Here is a 26,174-nt window from a genome sequence, read left to right as displayed (position 1 = left end):
AAGGAGGAGGGTGGGGCAACACCTGTTCGGAATAAACCTGAAACATCCGTGACCGTGGGTCCTGTATGCACCAAGAACTCTGTAGAAACACCCCATGTGAATTGGGCAAATTTGGAGTTTTCTGCCCCTATCGAGATCAATAAAACTGTTGTGGACTCGTACCGGGACACTGGTTCTGATATTACTAGCGTGTCGAAAGATCTGGTTTTACCCAGCCAGATGCAGGCTAAACCTTTAAAGATTAGCCCTTATGGAGTGGAGGAAATTTTCCAGCCAACAGCAATAGTTCCCCTTAAATACAAAGGTTATAGTGGGGACCATTTGGTAATTGTTCATGATCCCGAAGTCTGCAAAAGCCCCGTTTTGGTTGGGAATGATCTTGGGTTTCAAGTCTATCTGCAGCAACAGCTGAATGTGAATCCGGTAACCGTGGCAACTCCCCCCACCCCATCCCCGGCAGGGAGAGATTCGGTGGAGTTTGAGACTGGGTTGGATGGAAAACCTGGAGGGGAGGGAGAGTTACCTGTCTTGGATGAGGATACCAAGAAGGACCTTAATGGTTCTGTGGAACTGGGAGAACTGGGAGAGTTTGCTGCTGAGCAAAGGGCTGACCCCTCCTTGCAGGATTGTCGGGAGGCGGTTGGAACTCCTCTCCGAGGAACGAAGAGGGCCCAATTTGTGTATAAAAAGGGACTTTTATATCGACAATTTGTCCCAAAAAAGGTGAAAGATAAAGATTTTGTTTTACAACTAGTGGTTCCAGAAAAGAAGCGATCTACTGTTCTTAGCTTAGCCCATGAAGACGGCTTGGCGGGTCATATGGGACTACAAAAGACCTTAGAGAGACTGACTCGTTACTTCTACTGGCCTGATGTGTACCAAACCACTAAAGCATATGTGCGTTCTTGTGTAATTTGCCAGAAGGTGGGGAATGACCGTGATAACCTGCCCAATGAGTTACAGAGTGTCCCCTTAGAAGCAAATGTTTTGGAAAAGTGGGGAATTGATTTAGTGGGTCCCTTACCAAAAACTCGCTCAGGGAAGCAATATCTGTGCGTGATCATTGATTATGCGTCTCGTTATGTTTATGCCACAAGTTTGACTAATACCTCTGCTAATAGTCTGGTTAAGGCTTTAATTTCTGCCTTCTGTTCCCTAGGAATTCCTAAAGTTTTGGTGAGCGATTTGGGAACTAATTTTATGGCTAAAGTAACCCAGGAGGTCTTGCGTTTGTCTGAGGTTCGCCACCATACATCCATTGCTTACCAGCATCAGGGAAATGGGTTGGTGGAAAGAGTGCAAAAGACCTTGGTTCAGATGCTGCGCAAGTATGCCCTGGCCCATGGTACTAGTTGGGACCAAGATTTGCCTTTGGTGGTGGCTGCTTATAATGATGCCCATCAAAGAAGCCTTGGGTTTGCACCCAATCAGTTGATTTTTGGAAGGCTTCTGAATACCCCTCTCTCAATGCTTCGAAAGGAGTGGGAAGGTTCTGAGGAAGAGATAAAACTGCCTTCTGTTAGTGAGTATTTTGCCCAATTAAAAGGAACTCTGGCAGACATTTGGCAACTGGCCAAAGAGAATTTAGAGAACGCCCGATTAGATCAAAAAAGAGTACATGATGCCAAAGCTGTGTGCAAACAGTTTGAGGTGGGGGATCAGGTATGGATTTTAAGACCGTCTCGCCCCCACAAGTTAGATGTGAAATGGCAAGGTCCTGGTGTTGTGGAAGCGAGGCTGAGTCCTGTGCGTTACCTTGTAAAATGCAAGGAATTGCACCCCACTGCTCGCGAGTATCATGTTAATTCTTTGAAAGAGTTTGTGAAACAAAAGATCTCTGTGCTAGCCATTTCGCGGAGCCAGGAGGAGGTGCCTGCTTCACCTGTGGATCTTTTAACTGAATACAAACAGGCTGGAAGTATTTCTGATGTATTGCAGCTGCCGACTTTAAGTGAGACTCAGGCTAAAGAGCTCTATGAGGCACTGCAACCTTATAGCAACACCTTTAGCACCAAGCCTGGTGAGACTCACTTGGCTCAACATCATTTTGTCACGGGGGACACTCCCCCCGTTTCCTCACGTCCATACCGAGTTGGTGAGGCACATGCACAGAACATTGAGACTGAATTGAAAGAAATGTTGGAGTTGGGAGTTATAGAACCTAGTAAGAGTGCTTGGGCTTCTCCCATAGTACTGGTTCCAAAACCAGACGGAACTATTCGCTTTTGCATAGACTATCGAAAAATTAATTTAGTTACTGTCCCTGATGTGTTTCCCTTACCTAGGATTGACACCTTGATTGAGAAGTTGGGACGGGCGAGATTCATCACTGTCATGGATCTGACAAAAGGGTATTGGCAAATCCCGCTGTCCCCAGAAGCTTCTGAAAAGTCTGCTTTTGTCACTCATGTAGGCTTGTATCAGTTTAAAGTGCTGCCGTTTGGATTACGAAATGCTCCTGCAGCTTTCCAACGGTTAATCAACTCCTTGATTCATGACCTGAATGAGTTTTGCTGTGCTTATTTAGATGATCTAGCAATTTTTTCTGAATCGTGGCCAGAACACCTTAAGCATGTGCAGAGAGTTTTGGCCCGGTTGCAAGAGGCAAACCTGACTGTTAAAATATCAAAATGCCAGTTTGCCCAAGGGGAAGTAGTGTACTTAGGATTTAGAGTGGGGTCAGGAAACATCAAGACTTTAGAGGCCAAGGTGCAGTGCATTCAAGAATGGCCTCGCCCCATCGTAAAGAAGGATGTGCAGTCTTTTATCGGATTGGTGAATTATTATAGGCGCTTCGTCAACCATTTTGCAACTTTAGCTGCTCCGCTCACCAACCTTTGTAAGAAGTCTTTGCCAGTTAGAGTAAATTGGACCGAGGAGTGCCAAAGGGCCTTTGATTTGTTAAAACATGCCCTTATGAGTTCCCAGGTCATGCTGGCCCCAGATCAGAGACGTCCGTTTATAGTGCAGACTGATGCCAGTCAGACTGGACTAGGAGCAGTTTTGCTCCAAGAAGATGAAAAAGGAAATTGGCGACCCGTGGTTTACTTGAGTAAAAAGTTGATCAATTCTGAACAAAATTATTCAACCATAGAGAAGGAGTGTTTTGCTTTGGTCTGGGCTCTGACCAAACTGCGTCCTTATCTGTGGGGTAACACCTTTGAGGTTCAAACTGACCACTCTCCACTGTGTTGGTTGGAAAGGGTAAAATCATCCAACCAGAAATTGCTTAGGTGGAGTATGGCTCTTCAAGATTTTCAGTTTAAAGTCACTCACATAGCAGGAAAGAGTAACGTTGTTGCTGATACTTTGTCTAGGATGTACCAATCTGTTCCATGAGATGTTATTATTGAGTATTGCCTAAGAACTGTGAAAAATCGGATTAGGGGGGTGCTGCTAGTGATGTATATTTTAAAAGCTGCTAAAGCCCCCTGGACCGGATGATCTACCTCAGTATGTAAATAATTTTCTTTGATGAAATTATGGGACTTCACCCTATAATTTCATCTTAGAGGGGAGGGTGTAGTAAAGTTAGTCTTATTTAGAAAATTATTCTTTGGTCAAGCAAAAGGAGTGAGGCCTTGTGGGAGTTTCATCAGCCACAAGGACCCTGGGAAAGAAGTGTGTATCTTTAAACTCTAGACTAGATGTCTCCTTGGTTGAAAGCTTTATGGGAACCAAGGAAGCCTTGATTTAATGAGAAGATCTAACACCTGAGTTCGAGGGTGCAAACATCCCCCCTCAGTGATGCTATCTGTCCTTGAATTGCTTGGGAATGTGTCTCTGGCTAATTTCCACGGAAGGGAGGAAACCCTTTGATTTAAAGTTTGGATTCCAAATTGGCCCAGCTGTCAAGAAGTAAATTGATTGACCAGCAAGCCGGTCATTGGTGTATTCAAAAATAATTTGAGTCTTATGATTGGCTTGAAAGTTACGACGCAGAATGCGAATTGTGAATAAAGGATCAGGGAATTGTTTGAGAAATTGCGCTCTCTGCCATTGCTCTGCAATCCGCATAGAGGCCCGGCTCTGATGTCCCATCTTATCAGCCGTCGTTTTGCCTTTTGAAATGGAGATCTTCAAAAGCCTTCAACTTGCAGAGTCCTAAAGGTTTCAACTATCCTATTGTGTGTTAGAGCTTGTGAGTATGTATAGCTAGGTATACTATGCAATGTTCTTATTTTCTTATCTGTAACGTTCAAAAGAGTGCCTGCTATTCTAGCATGTTTTTTACGTTATTTTAAAATAAACCTTTTTAGAATGAAACTGTTTTAGTTTGTGTGCCTTTCCGGAGGGAATAGCTAAGTCCTAGCCTTACGCTTGGTTACGCTCTACCGTAGAACTTCTGCCTGCAAGTCTGTGGATGCAGCTTGTGGAACAGGGGGACAGCCAGGTTAAATGGGTCACAGCCTTCTCCCTGGGTTGTGGTCTGGGTCCCCTGGATATAGGGAGTGGTGGCAGCCCTACCGGGTCCTGTTTGTTCTGTTCTGAAAAAAGTAATTCACCCGCCAACCTTGCCCTGGGCGTCCTAGTCTGGCCGGAGAGCAGAGACAGGAGAAGGGAGGGGCAAGCGGTTGGGGGTGAGCATTACTACAAATGGGTATGGGCTACGGAATCTTACGGGGAATAATTATTATTATTTTAAATATTGCTAATAGTATTTATGGCAGTGTGTAAGCAAATATATGTGTGTGTGTGTGTATATATATATATGTATATATATATATATATATATATATATATAATTAGTAATATATAATATTATATATATATATATATATATATATATATATATATATATATATATCGAACATTCTATATGCAAATAAAAATACAGTGGTACCTTGGTTTACGAACTTAATCCGTTCTGGAAGTCCGTTCTTAATCTAAAGCATTCTTAAACCAAGGCACACTTTCCCATAGCAGCAGGGGACTCAATTTACAAATGGAACAAGAAGCAAAACATGTTCTTATTCCAAGGCAAAGTTCACAAACCAAAACACCTACTTCCGGGTTTACTGCATTCTTACTTCAAGTGGTTCATAAACTAAGCTGTTCTTAAACCAAGGTACCCCTGTAATAATATTAATAAAACAGGTGGTTGGATGGCTGTCTGTCATGGATGCTATAGCTGAGATCCTTGCATTGCAAGGGGTTGGACTAGATGACCTACGGGGGTCCCTTCCAACTCTCACATCATAAAACTAAATTTTAAAAGGCAAAAAGTTGGAAGGGACCCTGAGCAATACCCTCCAACATTTTCTCCGATGAAAATAGGAACGTCCCATTATCCATAAGGATAATTTTACTATTTCTACCCCACCCATCTAACTGGGATGCGCAACACATATAAAAAACATAATTAAACATTTTTAAAAAACCATCTGCCTTCAGACGGCTTGTGGGGTTGGATAACTCTGTACCCTCCAACATTTATCTGATCAAAATAGGGACATCCTAAGGAAAAGCAGGACGTCCTGGGGTTAAATCAGAAACCGGGATGGCTTCTCTAAATCAGGGACGTCCCTGGAAAATAGGAGGCTCCTGCAATGCAGGAATCGCAGCGAAAGAATCCCTGATATATGGCCATCAAACCTCTGTTTAGAAACATCCAATAAAGGAGTCCACCGCGTTCCAAGACTTTTCGACAGTCCAAAAGCTCTTACCCTCAGAAAAGTTCTTTCTCATGTTTAGTTGGAATCTCCTTTTTCTTGTAATGCCTTCTTTCATTCCATCAGTTCAGGTCCTAACCTCTAGATCAGAAAAGTTCTCGCCATCTTCAACGTGACAGCCCTTCGGATATTTGAAGATCACTATCATCACCTCTCAAGTCTTCTCTTCTGCAGGCTTAGCAATGCTTGACTCCCTCATCTGTTCCTCAGAAGGCTTGGTTGCCACACCTTTAACATCTTGGGCGCCCTCCCCTCACCCCAATCTGGACAGGGGCACTACACATACACAAATAAGCTTACAGGTGCATATTCTCGCCTGAGTTGAAAATTGAATGTGCAAAATGCATCCTCTGTATGTAGTTCTCACATGCAGCCTTTAAAAATCACTAATATTCTGCTGATCGGCTGCTTGGGCAGAGCGTGGATTCAGCCTTCACCCAATACCTGATTTGAAGGTGTTTTAGCTTTGGAAAAAACCACTCCCTGTGCTGCTGTGACTGATCTGTTTGAGCATGGGTTGCCATCACAAATTCTTTCCTTCCAACGTTTTTGGAAACTTCTTTGGCCCAGTATATAGTGTCCATACAAAAAGAAGAAGAAGGAAGGCCTTGTGAAGTAGAGAGGGACTTCAAGAAACCAGAGAAAGTCAGGACAGGCATTCATTTTGTTTGTGTTATGTCTCAGGCCTCGTTTATGTTAAGAAAGTGTTCTGCCAGATTTGAAGAAAAGGTTCAGATCATTTCAGTTGCAGGAATGGATGAGTCATTAAATTGCTTTTTTTGTTTGTTTGTTTCTGAGTTCATTCCGTCCTCTAACCACTTTAATGGGTTTCTAAACTTTTCAGACCATATCTATCAAGTGTGTAAAAAGCAAAAAGTGTAAAAAGCAGAGACATCACCTTGCTAACAAAGGTCCGTATAGTTAAAGCCATAGTTTTCCCAGTAATGATGTATGGAAGTGAGAGCTGGACCATCAAGAAGGCTGATCGCTGAAGAATTGATGCTTTTGGATTATGGTGCTTGAGGAGACTCTTGAGAGTCCCATGGACTGCAAGAAGATCAAACCTCTCCATTCTTAAGGAAATCAGCCCTGAGTGCTCACTGGAAGGACAGATTGTGAAGCTGAGGCTCCAATACTTTGGCCACCTCATGAGAAGAGAAGACTCCCTGGAAAAGACCCTGATGTTGGGAAAGATGGAGGGCACAAGGAGAAGGGGACGACGGAGGACGAGATGGTTGGACAGTGTTCTCGAAGCTACCAACATGAGTTTGACCAAACTGCGGGAGGCAGTGGAAGACAGGAGTGCCTGGCATGCTCTGGTCCATGGTGTCACGAAGAGTCGGACATGACTAAACGACAAAACAACAACAAAAATCAAGTGTTTAGAATCCCAGAACTAATACCATATTACAGGAAAGACATGTTAGAAGCTTCCCTTCTCTCCAACTAAACACACTGAAGCAGCATATTTTTTGCAGAAGAACCCCAAAACTCAACATTATAGTGTTGTAAGGGTTTTTTTTTTTTTAATGCAGGGGGTTAGGCTCTATGCTTGAGTCTCTTCTGTTTCCTGGGTCCAGCAAAGAATCCATTGCTGAAATAGCCATGCTATCTTCCTGGTGAGGTAATGGCCCTTGTATGTGTTGTTAAGGTAACAAAGGAAATGGCTCTGTGCCAGAGGACAAATGTGTGGTGCTCCCTTGCCTCAACTGGTTGGTAGTTATCGAAAGACAAAAGCCAGAGTTGGAGGTGTGTGAGAGCTAGAAGCAGGCAACAGGCTGAAGCATGTAAGGGAGAGACATGCTTGATTTCTGCGGAAATCCAAAGCTGTGGCTATGGAAGAAGCAAGGTCTTCTTGGGGGGGGGGGGGTTAATGCCGTAAGCCTCAGACTTGTAAGCTCAGGTTGAATATCTGTGTAAGCACCTGGAACCCCTGAAATCTCACACAGTTCTGAGATAGGGATGGCACGCAACAACAGAATTGCTCTTTGTTTAGGGTTGCTATGTTTCAAAAAGTAAAAACCAGGACATCCTGAAAGTTGTTAAACTTTTTTTTTACAAAAAAAGACTTATACAAGCATATGAACAACTTGCATATAAACAGACGCAATGGACAAATTCAATGATATTTGGAATCCATTCTTACAAATACTGTAATAGGTTAAAATCTGGTGAAGTACAATAACAACCTTGTAAAATATACAGTTTTGGTTTTTTTCCCCTCCTCCCCTTTATTTTCCCTCCTACGTGGGTTCTGTTTCTCTTTTTCTTTTTCTCTCTTTAAGTTACATCTCATAATATTCAGTGCACATATAACTATGTACTTTTTGAACTTTCAATAAAGATGTTAAAAAACAAAAACACAAAAAAACCCAAATTTTTTCGCCACATCTCGGAAATTCCCCCTGTACGTCATCTCTGCCTGTGAAATCCTGGTAATGTCCGAACGTATGGCAGCCCTACCTTTGTGCATGAAAACAAACAAGCCACTCTAGTCAAAGCTCTGGTTACAGCTGTGAGTCATAACACTATCTGTTAAATTACCCCAGTTTACTACTTCACTAAACTGTGATTTGGATCCTGGCTAAGGCTACAGTACACACTTAACTGGAAGTATGTTTCATTGAACTCAGTGGAGCTTACTTCTGAGAAGGCATTCCTATGTGATGATTGCACTGTAAGTCTGTTGCATGTAGATTCCATTGAACGCTGTAGGGCAAATTTATCATTGCTTAGTTCTCATTGAAAACAGTGAGGCTTAAGTGCATCTAACTTACAGTGTTATCCTTCAGATGCCCAAAAGAACAATCTTTTAAGTTCAGTGGGCTGTCAGTGAAGCTGCAGCAGAATCGGCCAATATGGATCATAGACACCATTGAGGCTGCAGCATTCAGAACCAACTGAAGTTTCTGAACTGTCTTCCAGGGACATGGAGTGAAATGATTCTATATTGAGTTAAATTAGCATGTGGGAAAGGGAAATTAACCCTACAAGTAAGATATTGACATAGCGAGATTGCAAATCCTATTAGTGCTGCTGAGTTTATTAATCATGTTACCAGTGGATGTGCAGTTTTGAAATCCAATTATTGGCCCATTCACAAGTTTCCTTTGTTGTTTCTATAGGAACATATTTCAACCAGGATTTGCTTTCTCTGCAGAATTATCTTCTATAACCTGAGGGCCACAAGAGAAGCCTCAAATACACATTAAGTCATGCCGGCAAACAGGGTTTGCAAAAATGACTCTAAGAATACCCAAAACAAAGCTGTAAATTATTCTGAAAATCTGAACAAATGTGAGCCTTAAAAAAAAAAAAAACCTCTCAGTCCTACCTCACAGAACTTTGGTCTGACTACCAACTTTTTGTTTACTATGGCAGTGACACATTTACTCTGAGCGATGGACCATTGCCTAAGTTTCCAGACCTGGTTTGAAAGTCTTGCTTTTTTCCTTTTCTTTTCAAAGAGTGTATGCGCACCAGTCCTAGTCAAAAGCCCAAATGGAAATGAAAAGTAAAACGAAATAAAACCACTCTCCTGATTTGATGTGGCTTTGATAGATACTGTTGATGTCTTCTCTGGAGACAGATGAGACCAATAGTGGGTTCAATAGTCAATAAGGTGTTTTTTCCCTGCATGTGCTATAGTGGGGGGAAATGAGGAGCAGATGGGGCTTGTCAACCTGGGAAGGTAGCCCATCTAGGAGAAGGAAAACTCTTATCCTAAACCTCTGCTGCCTTGTGGGACATCTTTGGGAGAGAAAAAGGCTAAGGGGTAAACCCTACACAAATTCGGAGTGGAGTCCCTAAGACAGTCATCTTTTATTCCTCCTCCTGGCTGGGACACAGGTGGCACTGTGGTCTAAACCTCTGAGCCTCTTGGGCTTTCTGATAGTAAGGTTGGCAGTTCAAATCCGCACAACGGGGTGAGCTCCTATTGCTCTGTCCCAGCTCCTGCCAACTTAGCAGTTTGAAAGCACACTAATGCAAGTAGATAAATAGGTATCGCTGCAGCGAGAAGGTAAATGGCATTTCCACGCGCTCTGGTTTCCATCACAGTGTTCCATTGCTCCAGAAGCGGTTTAGTCATGTTGGCCACGTGACCTGGAAAGCTGTCTGTGGACAAACACCGGCTCCCTCGGCCTGAAGCAAGATGAGCGCCGCAACCCCATAGTTGCCTTTGACTGGACTTAACCGTCCAGGGGTCCTTTACTTTTTACCTTTTTACTCCTCCTTCTGGCAACCCCCACAGCTAAGCTGGTACCAGACCTATTGCTCTGCTTTCCTTTGGACCACATCAGCAAGGCCGAAATCAGGGTCTTGTCATCTGATGAGTCCAGGATGACTCCATACACACTGCCCAGACTTGTGCCCCAGGGAGGTCACTATATAATAATAATTGTCTGTTATAAAATGCTGTTATTTGACAAATTGGATTCCTTGTTCCCTGAAACCATATAAATGTTATTATCTAAATAATCAAAATCGGGATAAGTTAAAACACACACACAGAGAGAGAGAGAGAGAGAGATGCAGAGCAAAACTACTAATATGTTTGTGATAGTAGTTGTCAGGGACTCAGCGGGAGCGCAGGGAGGAGAGGAGATGGAAAGCGAGGGGGAGCAATCCGAGGGCAGTGTAGGAGAATATGACAGCAGCCCGATAGATTCCATGAGCCTCTCCAGCGAATCGGAAGATTCACAGAAGGGGGCGCCGATGGGCAGGGCAAGGGGCGACCCAAGGGGGACACCCCAGAAGCAAGGGGCCAGCGGGGACTCCCAGAGCAGCGGTTGGAAGTCAGGACCAGCTTCCCCACCGGAGCGTAGTGGGGGGGAGGAGTCCCAGGTGTCAGAGCCCACATATGCACCACCAGCGAGAGAAGATGAGTCAGGGTTGACCACGCCTCCATCGGAGAGCGAGTTAACGGTTAAGAGGAAAGTTGCAGGCTGGGCGCGCGCGCCAAGTTCAAAGGTACAGGCGAGCGGCACAGAAGGTAGCCCGGATAGGGAACCAGGTCCTAAAGCCCGCCGGAAGGAGGGGCAAGAATCGTCAGAGTCAGCGTCAGAGGAGTCCAGGAAGGATGAGACCCTAGCGGGCAGGAGGGCCCAGAGGAGAAAGGAACTTAGGAAGAGGTGGAGCAAAGCGAGAGTCTTAAACTGGTGTGGAGGGGGAGGAGACTCAGACAGGACTTCGCCGGTCTAAGGTCGGGACGTAGAGCTGCACGCTGCGGCTTTAAAATGGAGACTGAATCTCAATAAAGACTTTTGTACATAACTACAGCCTAGCGTTGGTCCTCTGTGAGCTGGGACCTGGAGGCAGCTCTGACAGTAGTTAATCAAGTTTCTCTCAAGTTGTGAGTATTCGATTCATCCAAAGGTGATCTCAGGCAGTTTTATCTTGGAAACAGCAATCCTGGGTAGCTTTCATCAAAGACTGGCAAAATAAGGTACAGTCATACCTCGGGTTAAAGTTGCTTCAGGTTCAGTGTTTTCGGGTTGTGCTCCGCGGCGACCCAGAAGTAATGGAACACGTCAAAATGATGTCATGTGCAGAAGCGATGAATTGTGACCCATGCACTCGCAGACACGGATTGCATTCTCTTCAGGATGCGAACAGGGCTCTGGAATGGATCCCGTTCGCATGCAGAGCTACCACTGTATTGATTGAAATTGCAGCTTACCCAGGTGGCTTTGGGCATCATTCAAAAGGCATATCATCCACCTATATTGTAGACTCTGAAAGAAAACAAGGAAGTGTTGATGGGTAACCAGGAAGATTGGATTTTGAAGCAGGAGAAACAGGGCCATGTTGGAAAGAGTAAAAACAATTTAGGGCAAGGAGGCACACATCGCAAAGCAAGATACAGTGGTACCTTGGGTTACAGATGCTTCAGGTTACAAACGCTTCAGGTTACAGACTCAGCTAACCCAGAAATAGTACCCCTTAAACTTTGCTTCAGGGTGAGAACAGAAATTGCGCACTGGTGGCGTGGCGGCAGCAGGAGGCCCCATTAGCTAAATTAGTACTTCAGGTTAAGAACAGTTTCAGGTTAAGAACGGACCTCCAGAATGAATTAAGTTCTTAACCCGAGGTACCACTGTAGTCCTAACCTCTGATCAACATATTGTGCAAGATAAAGAACATAAGAGGGTCAGCCAGAAGAAGACCAAACCATCTAGTTCAGCCAGAAGAAGACCGACCCATCCAGTTCAGCATCCTTTTTCCGCAGACGCTAGTGGGGAGCCTCAGAGCAGAACCTGACCACAACAACACTCTGGTGATTCCTGGTAACTGGAATTCAGAGTCCTACTGCCTCCAATGCTGGAGGGGAGAACATGGTTGCTGATAGCCTTTCTCCTGCATGAATTTGTCTAATCCATTAAAGCCATTTGGGTTTTGCTATGAAAATCAATAGCCCTCTTCAGCAGAGCCGGATTTAGGTCTGATGAGGCCCTAAGCTACTGAAGGTAATGGGGCCCTTTATATGTCCAGCTGTCCTTTCTCAACAACAAATTGTCACTGTTTTTTTGTCTTGAATATATGCTATATGGTAATTTATGGACCTAACAGGTATCTAAAGCCATTTGCACATAAAAAATATGTATTTTATCTTATATTTTGGAAATGTACATCCAGTTCTTTTTTCCTTTAAGTTTTTTTTTGGGGCCCCCAAGAGAGTGGGGTCCTAAGCTATAGCTTGTTTAGCTTATATGTAAAACCGGCACTGCTCTTCAGGTGTGCATCGGGGAGGAAAAACATGCTTAGAATGGGGCTGTACTTCTGGTCCCGTACCTGAAGTCACAAGGCATCCCTCTGATGTCCACGGCTAATATGTGAACAATCAGTGTAGGAATCATCAGCACCATGCAATACTGAGAGTGGGGCCAGAGGCACCAGCCCCATTCTTCCAGTGATTCCGCTTCATGCAATCCACAGGTGAAGGGGGCTGATAGATGTGCATTTAGCAAGCAGCCTCAGCCATCCCTATTAATTTGTGCCTTAGGTGCATTCCATGACAGCGAAGATAAGGAGCCAAAGCCTTTAAATTCACCTCACCTTATATTCCCTCCGAAAAAGTACTGTGGGCCTTTTCCCACCACTTAGGGAAAAAAATGAGAAAATCAGGGGTGGATCTTAAATTATTACAGAGCGAGGCAGAACAAAAAACTGTGACTCAGAATCAGGTATTTCAAAGCCTTTTTTTAAAAAATAAAAATAGTCAGACCTTTTCATAAAATTGGCAGGCGATCTGTGACAGGAATTTGATGGGATAACCACAAGACAAAAACATTAATTATTTTGCTGTGTTTATGAAAAGTGATGTTTGGTAAGTCTGAACTAGTGAGGCTACAGAAACCTTTGGCAATTAAAAAATGCAAATAGTCCTAGTCTCAGGTATTTACCATTCTTTGAAGGTGGTGGATATTTGCCGTCTAGTATTTTTAACAGATGACATATGGAAGTTAGGATCCAAGCCACTGTGAATAGGGTGAGTTTGGCTTATAATACATTTGATATTATATGTGCTCATCTATTAGCAGAAAATACTGAATGCACATGCATTTACGTATGTGGAATCATGCAATTCAGTGAATGCACTTGGTTGATTTATTTCTTAAATGATATTCATATATTAAATGTAAATGTAACTTAACATTTAGGTGTGGCAGATTAAATAGGGTCACTGATATTCCATAACAGGATATACACATAAAAAAGTGGAATATACTGACCGATAGAGGAGTTCTCAATGCAAGGAGAAAGCTGGGCAGAGGCAGTCAAGTATTTCAGAGATAATTGCTCTAGTTCCATGTTGAGGAAAGTTGTTCACTAAAGTGCTACTGGAAGGAATGTTTTTACAGTGGTACCTCAGGTTACATACGCTTCAGGTGACATACGCTTCAGGTTACAGACTCTGCTAACCCAGAAATAGTGCTTCAGGTTAAGAACTTTGCTTCAGGATAAGAACAGAAATCGTGTTCTGGCGGCGCAGTGGCAGCAGGAGGCCCCAGTAGCTAAAGTGGTGCTTCAGGTTAAGAACAGTTTCAGGTTAAGAATGGACCTCCAGAACGAATTAAGTACTTAACCCGAGGTACCACTGTATTTTGTTTCGAGGAAAGTTTGGTTCTCTCTCTCCACCTTTCCACACAAATGTGTCACCTGTTCTTTTATCATTGCTTTCATTTCCATCCATCCCTTCTGAGGTGTGGGCAACCTTCCTACCTTCAAAAATGAAGGTTTTCCCACCCCCCATAATGGGCTCCCTTAAAGGTTGGCTTTTGGAAGCTAGTATTGGGGGGTGCGAGTGGCGCTGTGGGTTAAACCACAGAGCCTAGGACTTGCCAATCAAAAGGTCAGCAGTTCGAATCCCCATGACGGGGTGAGCTCCCATTGCTCGGTCCCAGCTTCTGCCCACCTAGCAGTTTGAAAGCACACCAGTGCAAGTAGACAAATAGGTACTGCTGGGACAGGAAGGTAAACAGTGTTTCCATGTGCTCTGGTTTCCATCACGATGTCCCGTTGCACCAGAAGCGGCTTAGTCATGCTGGCCACATGACCTGGAAGCTGTACGCCGGCTCCCTCCGCCAATAAAGCGAGATGAGCACTGCAACCCCAGAGTCGGTCACGACTGGACCTAATGGTCAGGGGTCCTTTTACCTTTACCTTTACCTTTTTGGGGACTGCTGAGAATGGAGAGGGACAAAGCGAGAAATGGGGTGAGGGAGAGCTCAGCTGTATGACCAGTTATGACTTGGTTGTCCAGGTGCAACTTCTGTGTCTGCCCACCCAGAGGCTGGAGTTACTACTCCCCATGTTTATTTTATCTAATACAAGTCCTGAACATCTTTGGCAGCTGTGTGAGATGATTATTATTATTTTTTACAGGTTTAACCTCCCTTCTTCGGTGCATCTCTCTGTGTTGACATTAAGTATCCAAATATCAGAGACACAGAGCCTTTATTAGGAACGCTCTAGTCTACTTCCTCTCTTGCGGCAGTTTATATTTGTGCAATTCATTTTTCCCACCTCAGGGTATGAACACATATTCACACACAGTTAGGTTTGCCATACGTCTGGAATTTCCTAGACATGTCCGGGATTTAATTCCGGCAGGGAGTTTGGAAAATCGTCAAAATATCTAGGAGGTTGTTGCCTGAAAAAAGCTAAATGACTTTTGTGTCCTGACTCTTCTAGAAATATGGCAACCCTAACTTAGTGAACAATAAGCAGTGCATGTAGGGTCCCTGTGGGAAAATCAAAACTTGCTATTCAGATAAAAAAGCATTTGTTTATTTTAAGGACCTGTAATAGAGAATAAGGGACAACTATATTAAGATAAGAACTCGCGTTGAATCAATGAACCATGGGCTAAGTCGCTTTCACAGTGACAAACAAATTTCCTGTTTTTTAATGTATTGTATACATTCTCACAGAGCTACATAGAAAAGAAAAGAAAACTTTTCCAGAGTATGCTGATCTTTATTAAAATGAAAGGTTGCAAGATGTAAATTATATTAACATGTCATAGGCAAATAATGTCAGGGGCTTTTAACCTTCCGCTGTACATTGTGTTTCATCCACATAGTAGTGATATTTGAGCAAGTCCATTCTGCTGATATATTTTGAGTCCTTCTAGATTAAAAAACGAGGTTTAAAGGGGCATGAATGTCATTTAGAGCAGCTTGTCCCACTGGACATATATGTCTCTAAAGTAAAGGTAAAGGTACCCCTGCCCATACGGGCCAGTCGTGACCGACTCTGGGGTTGCGCGCCCATCTCGCTTAAGAGGCCGGGGGCCAGCACTGTCCGGAGACACTTCCGGGTCACGTGACCAGCGTGACGAAGCTGCTCTGGCGAGCCGGCACCAGCGCAGCACACGGAAACACCGTTTACCTTCCCGCTATAAAGCGGTACCTATTTATCTACTTGCACTTAAGAGTGCTTTCGAACTGCTAGGTGGGCAGGAGCTGGGACCGAAAGACGGGAGCTCACCCCGCTGTGGGGATTCGAACCGCCGACCATGCGATCAGCAAGCCCTAGGCGCTGAGGTTTTACCCACAGCGCCACCCACGTCCCATATATGACTCTAAGGGCAAAGAAATACCATTTAAATGGAAATCAGAGATAGGAGATAGCATTTATATTCTACTTTGCCAGATGCAAAAAAGTTTTTACAATGCACCATACCAGCCACAACTATTTATATGGCTTTCTCTGTACCTATAAATGGTTGGATATGAGAGGGGCAGATTTAGTTTTTAACCACCGCATTCAAATATAGTTGTAGAAATATGCACCGCACAGTGCATATGACTATAAAAACAACAACATTGATTTTTATGCAGAATGAACTTTCTTTGATTAGACACAATTATGTGCATTACACAAGTACACTACACACATTTGCACTTTTTTTTTTAACCACAAAGCAACTCCTTTGAAAGAAAAGCTTGCAAAGTGCAATAGAAAGGAATTGTTTTTAATTGCAGCAGGTTCTTCAGCTCTAGACATGTTCTGCACCATACTGGTATGCTTCTAATTTCTTGGACAGATCATCTAGTGGTCAACCGTTAAGGAACATATCACATGGTTGCAGATCAGATTTTGCAGAGATGTTTGCCACACAAGGAAGCACACGAAACAGCAATGCATCCAACACTGAAATGATCTCAAAAGAAAGGATATGTTTTGTAGATATTGCCTCAAGGTATGAAGTGGCCAGCTTGTGAAATTTAGCAAGTGATTCACATTTACAGGCCTCTTCCGTTGTCATAGAAGGAAGATGGCTTCTTGCTATTCCTGAGGAGAGAATGAACCATATGCTTTCGGTTATCTGCGTATTAACAATATTTGTTACCCACTCTTCATTGCCACGGGACGCAGGTGGCGCTGTGGGTTAAACCACAGAGTCTAGGGCTTGCCGATCAGATGGTCAGCGGTTTGAATCCCCACGACGGGATGAGCTCCCGTTGCTCGGTCCCTGCTCCTGCCAACCTAGCAGTTCGAAAGCACGTCAAAGTGCAAGTAGATAAATAGGTACCGCTCTGGCAGGAAGGTTAACGGCGTTTCCGTGCACTGCTTTGGTTCGCCAGAAGCAGCTTAGTCATGCTGGCCACATGACCTGGAAGCTGTACGCTGGCTCCCTCGGCCAATAAAGCGAGATGAGCGCCGCAACCCCAGAGTCGGTCATGACAGGACCTAATGGTCAGGGGTTCCTTTACCTTTACCTTCATTGCCACAAGCAATCTCAGAGCAGGGTACAATAAATAAAACATTAGTATCTAAACCAGTGGTTCCCAATTAGCTGAGTACTGTGGATGCCCTGTTTTTTAAAAGGCCGAGTCATGGACCCCCTTACTTTTGAAAATGTTGACATCTCTGTGGTAGTTTTTGCTGTGTGAATGGTGCCACTATGCCCTCCAGCATGTCCCAGGACAAAACTGGGGTGTGTGTCTTCTGGGCTGCACTCCCATGTGAGTCACATGACCCATGGGAGAGCACAGCTCCCCAAAAGGGGATGTCCTGGATCTCTCTTCAAGGGTAAGCGTTGTCCTGTCATGCAGCTGTTACACACCGCACATTTAAAAACACATTTCCACACACCCCAAAGAATCCTGGGAACTGTAGTTTGTTCGGATGCTGTGTCGGGTGAACTACAGATCCTAGGATTCTTGAGGGGTGGGTGCCTTAAATGCATGGCACGTACGCAGCCAAGGGGAGAGAGACCATTCCCAAGAAAAATGGCAGCAAGCCCACTAAGAATGCAGTTTCTCAACCAAACTGAAATATGTACTGGGGGGAAAGAAGCAACACTATGCTTTTCCTTCCTGATGTATCGGCCAGATTCTTACTTGAGCATGTTTTCTTATCTGCATTCAAGGTGAATCCTTCATAGCACTCACAACGATGGGAACTGCCACTGGGAACACAGATTTGTTGGCAGTTGTGGGTTCCAGGAGCACAGACGTCCAGAGCTGATGAATGAACTATTTTTTAAAAAAGAGAGAATTGTGATAAATAGGCTTGCACTCTCCCTTTCTCATTAAATATATGCTGAATGAGCTGCCATATCTTTACTTGAACAGGTCTTCTTGTCCGGATTCAAGGTGTGCCCTTCAAAGCAGTCGCAGTGCCAAGAGTCACCGCTGGCGACACAAATCTGTTCACAGTCATGGTCTCCAGTTGTGCAAACATCCTTTTCTCTAGCTAGGGAGGGAGTTGAGATATACTGTGTAACTTGGTCTTCACAAAGACACATTTACTTATTTAGCACATCCATATCCTGCCTTTCCATCAAGGGGGCGCAAAGTGGCCTGGTACAACCATTATATATACAGTGGACGCTCGGGCTGTGAACGTGATCCGTGCAGGATGCACGTTCGCAAGCCGCAGTGGTGCGTCTGTGCACACGTGGGTTGCGATTCAGTGCTTCTGCGCACGCGCAGGTTGCAATTCGGCGTTCTGCACATGTGCAAAACACGATTTAGCGCTTCTGCGCATGCGCAACTGCTGAAATCCAGAAGTAACCCATTCTGGTTCTTCCAGGTTTTGGTGGTGTGCAACCTGAAAAAACGTAACCTGTATCTTCTGTAACCTGAGGTATGACTGTATATATATATAGAGAGAGAGAGAGAGAGAGTTCTTCGTTTATAAAGACTTTTGTAACTGAGGGGAAAACAAGACACGCTAATTGAAAAATGATTCGAATCACCCTCTTGGGGTATTTAGAGAGAGCGGATGTGACAGAATAGCTAGGTTTGTCACCTGAGACATGGGGAACTCTCCAACTCAAACTGCACTTTAGCCATGACATGGCAAGGTATAACTAAAGCTTTGGGGATGCTATTCCCTCAGAGCCCTCCTTTACCATCAATATGGGAATAAATAATAATGACCTAGCTTACAAGATAGTTTTGAAGAACAATAAGATTATTCAAATGCAAATAAGAAATCACATTGCTGAATGCTTCTAAACCAAAAAAACACAAAACCTCCCATCATGAAATGTGCTGGCCAATGAAGCTGCCAGATTCTTACGTGAGCAAGTCCTCTTGTCTTGATTCAAGACGTAGCCTTCAAAGCACTCACAATGCCAGGAGCCATCGCTACTCACACAGATTTGCTCACAATTGTGAGTCCCAGGTACACAGCTCTCCCCACCTAGGACAGATGAGGAACAACATTAATAATTCAATACTAAACTTTCAAAACAAATAAATAATAAGGCCCTCAGAAAATGTATTACGTGAAGGAGCCTCCAGATTCTTCCTTGAGCAAGTTCTTTTATCCGGATTCAAGGTGTACCCTTCATAACACTCACAATGCCAGGAGCCATTACTACTCAAACATATTTGCTCACAGTTGTGTGTTCCAGCTACACAGTTCCCTTCACCTAGGTTGGATAAGGAACTATATCAGTAACTAAATAATAATTTAAAAAACAACAAATCTCTTCATAGCATGTTACCTGAGGGAGCCTCCAACTCTTTCCTTAAGCAAGTTCTCTTGTCTGGATTCAAAATGTACCCTTCATAGCACTCACAGTGCCAGGAGCCATCTGTACTCACACACAATTGCTCACAGTCGTGGCTTCCAGATGCACAACCCTCTCCACCTAGGGCAGATGTTAAGGAATTACATTAATAGTTGAATAATAAATGGATAAATTACTTAGAAAACAGAAGAAATCTCACAAAATGTGTTACCTGAGGGAACCTCCAGCTCCTTCCTTGAGCAAGTTCTCTTGTCCGGATTCAAGGTGTACCCTTCATAGCAATCACAGTGCCAGGAGCCATCGCTACTCACACACAATTGCTCACAGTCATGGCTTCCAGATGCACAACCCTCTCCACCTAGGGCAGATGTTAAGGTCTTACATTAATAATTGAATAATAAATGGATAAATTACTTAGAAAACAGAAGAAATCTCACAAAATGTGTTACCTGAGGGAACCTCCAGCTCCTTCCTTGAGCAAGTTCTCTTGTCCAGATTCAAGGTGTACCCTTCATAGCAATCACAGTGCCAGGAGCCATCGCTACTCACACACAATTGCTCACAGTCATGGCTTCCAGATGCACAACCCTCTCCACCTAGGGCAGATGTTAAGGTCTTACATTAATAATTGAATAATAAATGGATAAATTACTTAGAAAACAGAAGAAATCTCACAAAATGTGTTACCTGAGGGAACCTCCAGCTCCTTCCTTGAGCAAGTTCTCTTGTCCGGATTCAAGGTGTACCCTTCATAGCAATCACAGTGCCAGGAGCCATCGCTACTCACACACAATTGCTCACAGTCATGGCTTCCAGATGCACAACCCTCTCCACCTAGGGCAGATGTTAAGGAATTACATTAATAGTTGTACCTTGGAAACCCGAACGTGTTGGTACTTGGACGTTTTGGCTCTCAAACAGCGCAAACCCGGAAGTGAGTGTTCCGGTTTGCGAACGTTCTTTGGAACTCAAACGTCTGATGGGGCTTCTGCAGCTTCGGATTGGCTGCATAAGCTTCCTGCAGCCAATAGGAAACCACACTTTGTTTTCCGAACGTTTTGGAAATCGAACAGACTTCCGGAACGGATTCCATTTTACTTCCAAGGTATGACTGTAATAGTTGAACACTAAATGGATAAATTACACAGAAAACAAAATACCGTATTTTTCGCTCTATAAGTCGCACCAGACCATAAGACACAACTAGTTTTTGGAGGAGGAAAACAAGAAAGAAAATATTCTGAATCTCAGAAGCCAGAACAACAAGAGGGATCGCTGCGCAGCGAAAGCAGCTATCCCTCTTGCTGTTCTGGCTTCTGGGATAGCTGCGCAGCCTGCATTCACTCCATAAGGCACACACACATTTCCCCTTACTTTTTAGGAGGGGAAAAGTGAGTCTAATAGAGAAAAAAATACGGTAAATCTCACAAAATGTGTTACCTGAAGAAGCTTCCAACTCCTTCCTTGAGCAAGTTCTCTTGTCTGGATTCAAGGTGTACCCTTCATAACATTCACAGTGCCAGGAGCCATCGCTACTCACACACAATTGCTCACAGTCGTGGCTTCCAGATGCACAACCCTCTCCACCTAGGATGGACGTTAAGGGATTACATTAATACAGTGGTACCTCGGGTTACAGACGCTTCAGGTTACAGACTCCGCTAACGCAGAAATAGTACCTCGGGTTAAGAACTTTGCTTCAGGATGAGAACAGAAATTGCGCGGTGGCAGCAGGAGGCCCCATTAGCTAAAGTTGTACCTCAGGTTAAAAACAGTTTCAGGTTAAGAACAGAGCTCCAGAACGATTTAAGTTCTTAACCCGAGGTACCACTGTAGTTGAATAATAAATAGATAAATTACTTAGAAAACAGAAGAAATCTCACAAAATATGTTACCTGAAGAAGTTTCCAACTCTTTCCTTGAGCAAGTTCTCTTATCTGGATTCAAGGTGTAACCTTCATAACATTCACAGCGCCAGGAGCCATCGCTACTCACACAAAGTTGCTCACAGTTGTGGATCCCAGGCTCACAGGTCTCCCGACCTAGGAGAGGCATTAAGGAACCACATTAATAACGCAATAATAAACTGATAAAAAGCCAAATCTCAATATAACATATGTTACCTGAAGGAACCTCCGACTCCTTCCTTGAGCAAGTTCTCTTGTCCGGATTCAAGGTGTACCCTTCATAGCATTCACAATGCCAGGAGCCATCTGTACTAACACACAATTGCTCACAGTTGTCGCTTCCAGATACACAACCTTCTCCACCTAGGACAGATAATAAGGAATTATATTAACAACTAAATTATAAATTACTTAAAAAAAAAAAATCTCCTCACAAAACATGTTACCTGAAGGTGCCTCCAACTCCTTCCTTGAGCAAGTTCTCCTGTCTGGATTCAGTGTGTACCCTTCATAACATTCACAGCGCCAGGAGCCATCGCTACTCACACAAAGTTGCTCACAATTGTGGATCCCAGGCTCACAGGTCTCCCGACCTAGGAGAGGCATTAAGGAACTACTTTAATAACACAATAATAAATCAATAAAAATCCTAATTTCCTCATAAAATGTGTTACCTGAGGGAGGCTCCAACTTCTTCCTTGAGCAAGTTCTCCTGTCTGGATTCAGTGTGTACCCTTCATAGCACTCGCAGCGCCAGGATCCATCAGTACTCACACACATTTGGTCACAGTTGTGGCTTCCAGATGCACAACCCTCTCCACCTAGGGCAGATGTTAAGGAATTGCATTAATAGTTGAATAATAAATGGATAAATTACTTATAAAACAGAAGAAATCTCACAAAATGTGTTACCTGAAGAAGCTTCCAACTTCTTCCTTGAGCAAGTCCTCTTGTCCGGATTCAAGGTGTACCCTTCATAGCATTCACAGTGCCAGGAGCCATCGCTACTCACACAAAGTTGCTCACAATTGTGGGTCCCAAGGGCACAAACATCCACAGCTAGGGAAGGAGTATACAGAAGAATTATGTCCGCTGGTGCCACAGAAAACATTTAATGCTCTGTGATCAAATAACTTACGTATTAAGCATTTCCTGGCTGAGATGGCACAACTGTCTCATAGAGAGACACAGTTCAGTTTTTATGTGGGGAATTTATTTATTTTAAACATTTGTATACTGGTGTATCATGAAAAGATATATCAAAGCAATTTACATCAATAAAGCCATATAATACATTAAAAAAATAAAAAGGGAAAAAAACAGATTTACCTAACAACACACCTTGGATCCTGAACGCCCTGAAACTCAGCCGTTTTGGCTCCCGAACACCGCAAACCCAGAAGTGATTATTCTAGTTTGCAAATGTTCCTTTGGAACCCAAATGTCCGACGGGGCTTCCACAGCTTCTGATTGGCTGCAGGAGTTTCCTGCAGCCAATCAGAAGCCGCGCTTTGGTTTTCAAACGTTTTGGAGGTTGATCGGACTTCTGGAATGGATTCCGTTCGACTTCCAAGGTACGATTGTATATCCTTATCCTAGCAGCAGAAACAAAAGGGAGTAATCACCATGTAGTGATTATCTTACCACAGAACGTTTTTCGAAATTTGGAAGCCAGCTTTTCTATCACACCGTACGTCTCCACATAAGAAACGTGCTCACTGACCGGCTCACTCACTATCAGCCGCAAGAACTCCATATCTGCTCGGTCAACCCCAACGGCATAAATCTCGATTCCAGAGGCTCGAGCCTTGTAAGCCACCTCATGAACCTGATCCTGAGGTCGGCCATCGGTCACTATAATGACCACCTTAGGGACGTCATGGGAAGAGTCCCTTGCCCCTCCGTCTCTGGTGAAAACTTCGTTGATCGCTGTCTGGATGGCCAAGCCAGTCATAGTCCCCACAGATAATGGATGGATGTGATAGATAGCATTCTTCATGGACGCTTTGTCAAAGTACTTCTGAAGATTGAATTCAATCTTGACTGTGCTGGCATAGTTCACCACCGCAACACGAGTCGCTCTTTCCCCCACATCCAAGGCTTCAATCAGTTTGGCCAAGAAGGTTTTCACTTTTTCAAACTCCTGAGGCCGGACACTGCGGGAGCTGTCTATTATAAATACAAGGTCTATGGGGCGACTCCGGCATATAGCCTCTGCAAGACAATTGAAGCACAATATTCCAAATTACCATATTTTTCGCTCTATAAGACACACCAGACCACAAGACGCACCTAGTTTTTGGAGGAGGAAAACAAGGGGGGGAAAAAATCTGAATCTCAGAAGCCAGAACAGCAAGAGGGATCGCTATGCAGTGAAAGCAGCAAGCCCTCTTGCTGTTCTGGCTTCTGTGATAGCTGCGCAGCCTGCATTCGCTCCATAAGACGCACACACATTTCCCTTTACTTTTTAGGAGGGAAAAAGTGAGTCTTATAGAGCAAAAAATACGGTAAGTGGCTGGACTTAAAAGAGGCTTTGACAAACTACTCCTGATTTTTTCCTTTTCTTTTACAAGTTGGACTCCAGTGTGGTACAAATGGAAAATCAAGAAATCTGCCTGCCTGGGATAGTAATGTGTAGTACAAAATGGTGCAGTTTTAGGCCTGCTCAGAAAAACATTTAAGAAAAATATAGAAGAGTTTAATAGGGCTTACTCCCCTCAGGTGAGTATAGATTTGCAGTCAAGACTTTAATAATTTTATCACTGTGAAAGGATTGAGAATATCAGTGTTTTTTTTTTTTAATGATTTCTACACTAATGGTCATCACAACAGGCTTGACACAACTGGAATAGTGTGTTTTCAGATAAATGTTTATTGTGGGATTGGAACTCCTCACACATGCAAGTTTTTCGCGATGTCCTGCCACCCCCATTTAATATGAAGTTACCAATTCTGGAGAAAATCTGAAAGCAGGACACACACACAAACATGTCGCCAATGACCCATTTGTGATACTTCAACAACTTCTTTGCAGTTTAAGCCCCTTTCTGGAGATTCAACCATGGTAGCAAGTCAGGGAGAATATTTAACACTTGTGCAACTTTTACAGCTTCTTCAAATTCCCTATCCTCTCCCCACCCCCACCCTGCCTGCCTGCCATATTATGCTTATGCTTAGCCACATGGTCTAACAAGCCTCTCTTGAGCTCCTATATACCACTGATTTGGGAACTTTCACCACTTTGCAAGTAAGACAAGTTATACTGCCTGTACAACTTTTCCAAGGGATGTATGGAATAGCACATGGACCGGACCTTGGAAGGGTTCGTAAGTGAACCAATTTTTAACTCAATGAATGTGGGGTCTTCTTCTATGCTAGGGGAAGAGGGAAGTTTTGGAACTCACAAGGGCATAATTAAAAGTTCTAACAACCTATTTTTAAATGCATATTTATAATATATATATTTATATTACTACTTGGCTTTTCTCTAAAGCACCCTGGTATCCTCCAGGTGCTTTGGGCGACAACTTCCATCATCCCTGAAAATTTGTCAGGCTGGCTATGGGCTTGTTAGAGCTGTAGCCCACAACATCTCGGCTACAGCATTGAGAAAGTCTAGCCTAAAAGTTTCCCAATGTATCATCAGGAATTCTCATCAATCCAATATGGTTGTTGAGTGTTTATGATAGAATGCCTGCCATCATCACATCTCTTGTCAATAAAAAAAGATACACCAAAACAATTTGTGTCCCACCTGCAGACCTGCCAGAAAAAAAGGAGATTGTGTTGGTCCTGAGTGGGGTAACTGTGCCCCTGAAGGACCAGGTGCGCAGCCTGGGAGTCATTTTGGACTCACAGCTGTCCATGGAGGCGCGGGTCAATTCTGTGTCCAGGGCAGCTGTCTACCAGCTCCATCTGGTACACAGGCTGAGACCCTACCTGCCTGCAGACTGTCTCACTAGAGTGGTGCATTTTCTGGTTATCTCCTGCTTGGACTACTGCAATGTACTCTATGTAGGGCTATCTTTGACCCAGAAACTACAATTAATCCAGAATGCGGCAGCTAGACTGGTGACTGGGAGCGGCCGCCGGGACCACATAACACCAGTCCTGAAAGACCTACATTGTCTCCCAGTACATTTCCGAGCACAATTCAGTGTTGGTGCTGACCTGTAAAGCCCTAAACGGCCTCAGCCCAGTATACCTGAAGGAGCATCTCCACCCCCATCGTTCAGCCCGGACACTGAGGTCCAGCTCCTATTATTATTATTATTATTATTATTATTATTTACTGAATATTTGGGAATGCAAGACATGGAGCATATAGCCAACACCTAGAAAATATGCCCGACCTTTAGCATTTCTCCAGACCCTCTGCCCATAGCACAGAAGCTAAATTACCTGTAGAGGAGACTGTTGAAGAACCCTCGATATCTCCGGAGTAGGGTTCATCAGCCCTTGCTGCAGCTTTTCCGCCAAATGTCTTGCCTTGCAGTGGAATGGAGCGCAAACCTACCTGAACTGAGCGCTTAGGAAACCTGTACCGGACCCCTAAAACTGCAGGCAGTAGCAGGAAAAGGCAAGTGCCAGGCGTCTTGAGTAGCCAGAGCATTTCAGCTGCTTTGGTTTGAAGACCAGCTCCTCTACCTCCCTGACACTGTCTGTGTGCTTTTCCTTGAGACAGGTTTTATTTTATTTTTTAAGTTCCTGGCCAGAGAGCAAGTGTGTGGCGGACAAGGAGAAAGCACAGTCAGTTCACTCCACCCTTTCCCAGGCAGTTTCTTCCGTTGAGTCACCCACGTTCCCTCAGTAGCCTTCTCAGTAATCACAGTGGGGAAAATCAAAGCCAGGTACTTCGCTTCATCAATCAAGTGCTTCAGCTGTCAGGATTTGGGGTGGCCAACTTCAACTTAGCAAGGGGATCAGCTGCAATGAAAACAGGGCACAAAGGGAAGCCAGTATCCAAGAAAAACGCAGGACAGGGTAGGAAAAGAATGTATTTAATTCATCGGCACTAGCATCCGATTTAAATTCATAGGTGACAACCAGGAAAGTGAATTTATCTCCCCACCACCCTCTGTCCAAATATCTTTGGGAAAA

At 44.0% G+C, this 26,174-nt stretch overlaps 1 protein-coding gene across 1 annotated transcript; it reads right to left on the bottom strand.

Annotated features, from left to right (window-relative positions):
• Positions 1–16,235: 16,235 nt before the first annotated feature.
• MATN3 (matrilin 3) lies at positions 16,236–25,792 on the bottom strand. The gene is made up of 12 exons (XM_079969802.1): positions 25,476–25,792; positions 22,719–23,288; positions 21,987–22,133; positions 21,749–21,895; positions 21,521–21,667; positions 21,063–21,209; positions 20,608–20,754; positions 19,141–19,287; positions 18,919–19,065; positions 18,711–18,833; positions 17,525–17,659; positions 16,236–16,472 (listed from the first exon to the last, which is right to left on the bottom strand). Exons 1-12 carry the CDS (start codon positions 25,684–25,686, stop codon positions 16,237–16,239), a joined length of 2,304 nt encoding a protein of 767 aa, XP_079825928.1. The 5' UTR covers positions 25,687–25,792; the 3' UTR covers position 16,236.
• Between the last annotated feature and the right edge of the window lie 382 nt (positions 25,793–26,174).

Source organism: Podarcis cretensis, assembly GCF_951804945.1.
Source record: "Podarcis cretensis genome assembly, chromosome: 3".
Lineage (NCBI taxonomy): Eukaryota > Metazoa > Chordata > Lepidosauria > Squamata > Lacertidae > Podarcis > Podarcis cretensis.
The sequence above is the reverse complement of the archived record's forward strand: the minus strand, read 5'-3'. Positions and strand labels throughout refer to the sequence as shown.